General features: G+C 39.2%; 1 protein-coding gene across 1 annotated transcript; it reads right to left on the reverse strand.

Annotated features, from left to right (window-relative positions):
• Positions 1-3001: 3001 nt before the first annotated feature.
• On the reverse strand, positions 3002-3934 carry LOC110931808. The gene has a single exon (XM_022175186.1). The coding sequence runs from the start codon at positions 3932-3934 to the stop codon at positions 3002-3004; it is 933 nt and encodes a 310-aa protein (XP_022030878.1).
• Positions 3935-4530: the final 596 nt, after the last annotated feature.

Here is a 4530-nt window from a genome sequence, read left to right on the forward strand (position 1 = left end):
TTTAGACATGGGCAATTTACATTTGTGGTTTGTTTGGGTAAGTGATTTAAGTAACGAGGTGTGTGTAATGTGATACAAGCATGGTGGATACGCCGCTGGTACTTCCTATATATAAGTGCTTGTATTATATTACATGTCGTAGCGTTATTTAAATCATTCAATTTGGACTTATACATTTTATACAAATAACATATTTTTCACAAGACATTGTTTTACAAACAACTTATCTTATACAAACTCATTTTTTACTTGGTTATTCATTTAACCTTACATTATTCTTTTAAATATACATATCTATCATCGCTTTTCAAATGATTTATAAAACAAAACATTTTCAAGGATCATGACTGACTTTTGTTAAACAACTTTTTCTAAACTTATAAGTCATGAATCCTAAATCAATAAAACGTACCTATTTTCACATATGTTTCAGGAGATGATGCATAGGATCGATCAGGATGGACATAAGCGGACTTGGGCCTTAGTGACAATAAAAGATGCAAGACTAGTTAATTATGTTATACTTATTTGCTTGTTTTGACATTGTAACTCAATTAATCAATAAAACAAAATTTGAAATTTCCATGTGTTATGAAACAATGATTCTGTTACAACACTCCCCGACGTTTCCGCCACGATTTGTTGTTTTACGTGGTCGGGGTGTGACACAATCCGTCCCGCGATCTGATCGTTTTGCAACTTGAAGATTTGTTACGTTTTAAAAGTTTTGCGGTTTGCTCGAGACGATATGATAACGCATTAAACAACTGAACCTTGTCAAGTCCCAAGTCGTCCGATCGAACAGGAATCACCTAAGTCCTCTCAGTTTACTGGTTCGTGACGGCTGTTCATTTTTAACCTGGAATCAGTTGTCTCTTAGATAGAAATTAGATCTTGAACCAACACTTCACTAAGAATGAGTAGAAGATCAGAACGAGCTCTGATTCTATCGGTTTTGAGTGCATTGAGTGTAAAAGAGTTGAAAGAAAGTTGGAAAAGCTTCTTTCAATCCTTTTATCCTTGAAAATGTTTAGTTCTTATGCGAAATCATTGTTTATTCATGTGGAAATCCTTCAGATCTAAGTTGTTCTTGGTGGAATGAAGCCAAACTTTGAAGTTCATAAGAACACCATGATGACATCATCCTAGAACACCTCAAATCCACTGATTTCATGGTTGAAAGTTAAGATTCAAAGATGAAAAAGATGAAGAAGTGTGTATAGATCATAGAAGTAAAAGATTTGAGTTGAAAACTTACAAGAATCGCGAGAAATTGAGAGAAAGATGGTCTTGAGTGCGGCTGGTTGAATGAAGGAGCTGCCACATCAAATGATGTGACAGGAGGGGTATTTATAGGTTGCCAAAAAGTGAAAGGTGCACAAGTGTCGAGTAGGAGGTCACCGATAGGGTGACACTTCGATCGGATGGCTATCCGATCGGATGGCCATCCGATCGAGTGGCTCCAATGAGTTTTGTTTTGGCGTTTCGTTCCGTGCGTTGAGTGTTGCGATGCGTTTAAGCGAGTGTGCGATGCGATAGTATTAAACATTAATTACAAATAACTTAATCGATACTCGCTATATCTAACATACAATCATCAAGTTACTTAGGATGATTACACTTGCGTTTAGCGTTTGCGTTTAGATTGCGATTGCGATAGAGTTGCGATTGCGTTTCGATTAATCACCACAAACATAAAGTAAACATGCACAAGTAACACATAAATAGCACACACACGTAAAACAATATCCAGAACGCATAATTTGGGTTGCGAATGCGATTGCGATGCGATAAGCGATGAATCATGCGATAAACATCGGTTAAACCTCGATTATTCACAGATACTCCACATAATATAACTAAAGTAAATAAAATAAAAGATTCGATTACAAGTCAAAGAAGTTAATTAGTAATTAAGCAAGGAGTGACAGATCGCAATTAGCAATCTTTTCTTCCTTTGACTTCAATCTTGACTTTGACTTTGACTTTCGTAACACGGGGTGTTACAACATGCATGCTTCATTGAGAATACCTTGAAAGAGGAAATGAAGTGTGGTGCCGAATCTCAACTTGTCACCAAATCGAACGGTATCTATTATTATCTCGACCACATCTGGATTCCTGGTCGTAATAATCTTCGAGAGATATTGATGACGGAAACGCACAAATCACGATATTCCATTCACCCCGATGCCGACATGATGTACCGGGACCTTCGTTCCAGGTATTGTAGCCGGGAATGAAGAAGGATATCGCTCTATACATTTCAAAATGCCTAACTTGCTCGAAAGTTAAGGCCGAACATCAACAACCCTCTGGCTTACTCGAACAACCCGAAATCCCGATGTGGAAATGGGAGAGTATAGCTATGGACTTCATTACGAAACTCCCTCGTACACCATTTGGTCATGATAGAATTTGGGTTATTATTGATCATCTTACGAAATCCGCCCATTTCATACTGATACGAGAAGACTTTAAGGTAGAACGATTAGCACGAATCTATATATTTTTTTGGGTAAAGGGTTTACCCCAGTTAAATTTTATATCACAGAACCAAACAATATAAGTGGGGGGCCAGAAACAATCCCAGAGTTCTCAAATATGACATGCCACATTTGAGTTAACAAGCAACAACGCAAAACAAACGTGAGACAAGACTCAACGAAACTCGTCCAACCACTACAATTCAAGACACATGAAAACTACTCTAGCCGCAATCATCGTCGTCCATCAGTAACCCTCGAGGAAGCCTCCATTCATGTAAAACTCTATTAGCCTGGCTTATTCTTTTTTTTTGGGTAAAGGGTTACCCCGGTAAATTTTATATCAAACAATAAAGCACACAAGTGCAACTGAAATGTTACACACCCGCTAGACTTGGCATACCAAGACTAGGAAAACAAATCAGAAAAACAACCAAACCACAGAAAAACAACTACCAAAAGAACAACCAAACAAACACGACCCAAGCCACTAAACCGGCCCAAACAGAACACATCTAGCCAGGATCAATGACCAAGTTCCTAGCCGGAATCTTCCACTTCTCAAGAAAACGTCTGTTGAGAAAACCCAACTTGAACTTTAGAGTCATGAGACGCATACGAACTATATTAATGATATCCTGAACCAAGATCATCGCCGTACGCTGGTTCCGAGAGAAAAGCCTAGCATTCCTTTCTTGCCATACAAAATAGGAAGCTGCCGAAACCACAAGCCTACTAGTAACGTTGGCCGGTTGTTGCATATTCGAATTTTCAGTCATCCATTGCATTATGTCAGTCCATCGGCCATTTACCTCACCCATACCAGCCATATCCTTGATACTATCCCATACCTCCGAAGAGTAGAAGCATTCAAAGAACAAATGGTCTCTCGAGTCCTTACCATGGTTACACAAGGGGCAACACATGAGATTCAAGTTCATAGCACTTCCCGCCTCCCAAATGGTCAATCTATTTTGGGTTTTAAGTTTGTTTCTAATAACCAGCCACAAGTTAAAAGAGTGCCTCGGGATACACTGTTTAAACCAAACCATATTAAACCAATCAACGATATTCTCACGATGACGGATATTATTCCATACCTCCCACGAAGAAAAATGAACTGCTTTTCCTTCAGAGTTAATCCAAACCAACCGATCTTGAGCTTCATGAAGTACCGGAGCGTGAATGTTGATTAAGACAGGAAACAAATCAAACCAAGCAACCGGCCACCTCCAATGGCCGTTAGAATCCACCAACTCTGCCACAGTAGCTTGCAAGTTAAAACCTGCATTAGCTATAGTTCTCGGACTAACATAAGCACGGATCGGACAAGCAGTGCACCAAGTATCGCTCCATACATTCGTGTTATTGCCATTACCGATAGACTTCCACATATAAGGCCGAAGTAAATCACGTAACGCAAGAATTTTCCTCCAACCCCATGTCATACTACCCTTACAGGGAAGCTCCCAAAAGCTTCTACCCTTCAATTTATAGATGTAAACCCATTGGACCCATAGCGACTTCCTGTTGGTCAACACACTCCATAGTATGAAGTTTCATCTGGACCGTGTTTAAAATCACCTCTATAAGTTGAGTTGCACTCCTTTTCTTGCTCGAGAAAATACTTTGGTTTCGCTCCTGCCAAACAAAATAACCAACAACTAGTTTCCCAATAATATGCGTAGCCTTCTTTGATTCTGCAACTCGCATCAAATACTCATAGATCACGTCCCAATAAGAACTGATAGATCCCAGATCCACCTTAATCCTAACTCCATGCCATAACTGAGCAGCATAAGCACATTCAAAGAATAAATGCTCGTGAGAGTCTGGACCTACCATACACAAGGAACAACACATGAGATTAAAGTTAGTATTTTCCGATGAACACCATCTACTCATCACATCCTGTGTCTTCAGTTTCTTGTTTATAAGCAGCCACATGAAGAAAGAATGACGAGGAATAGCTTGAGAATACTACACCATACTAGCCCATGGAACCTTGTTCTGATGAAGCCGAATATCATCCCACACTATAGAA

This window comes from Helianthus annuus, chromosome 7 (assembly GCF_002127325.2).
Source record: "Helianthus annuus cultivar XRQ/B chromosome 7, HanXRQr2.0-SUNRISE, whole genome shotgun sequence".
NCBI classification, from domain to species: Eukaryota; Viridiplantae; Streptophyta; class Magnoliopsida; order Asterales; family Asteraceae; genus Helianthus; species Helianthus annuus.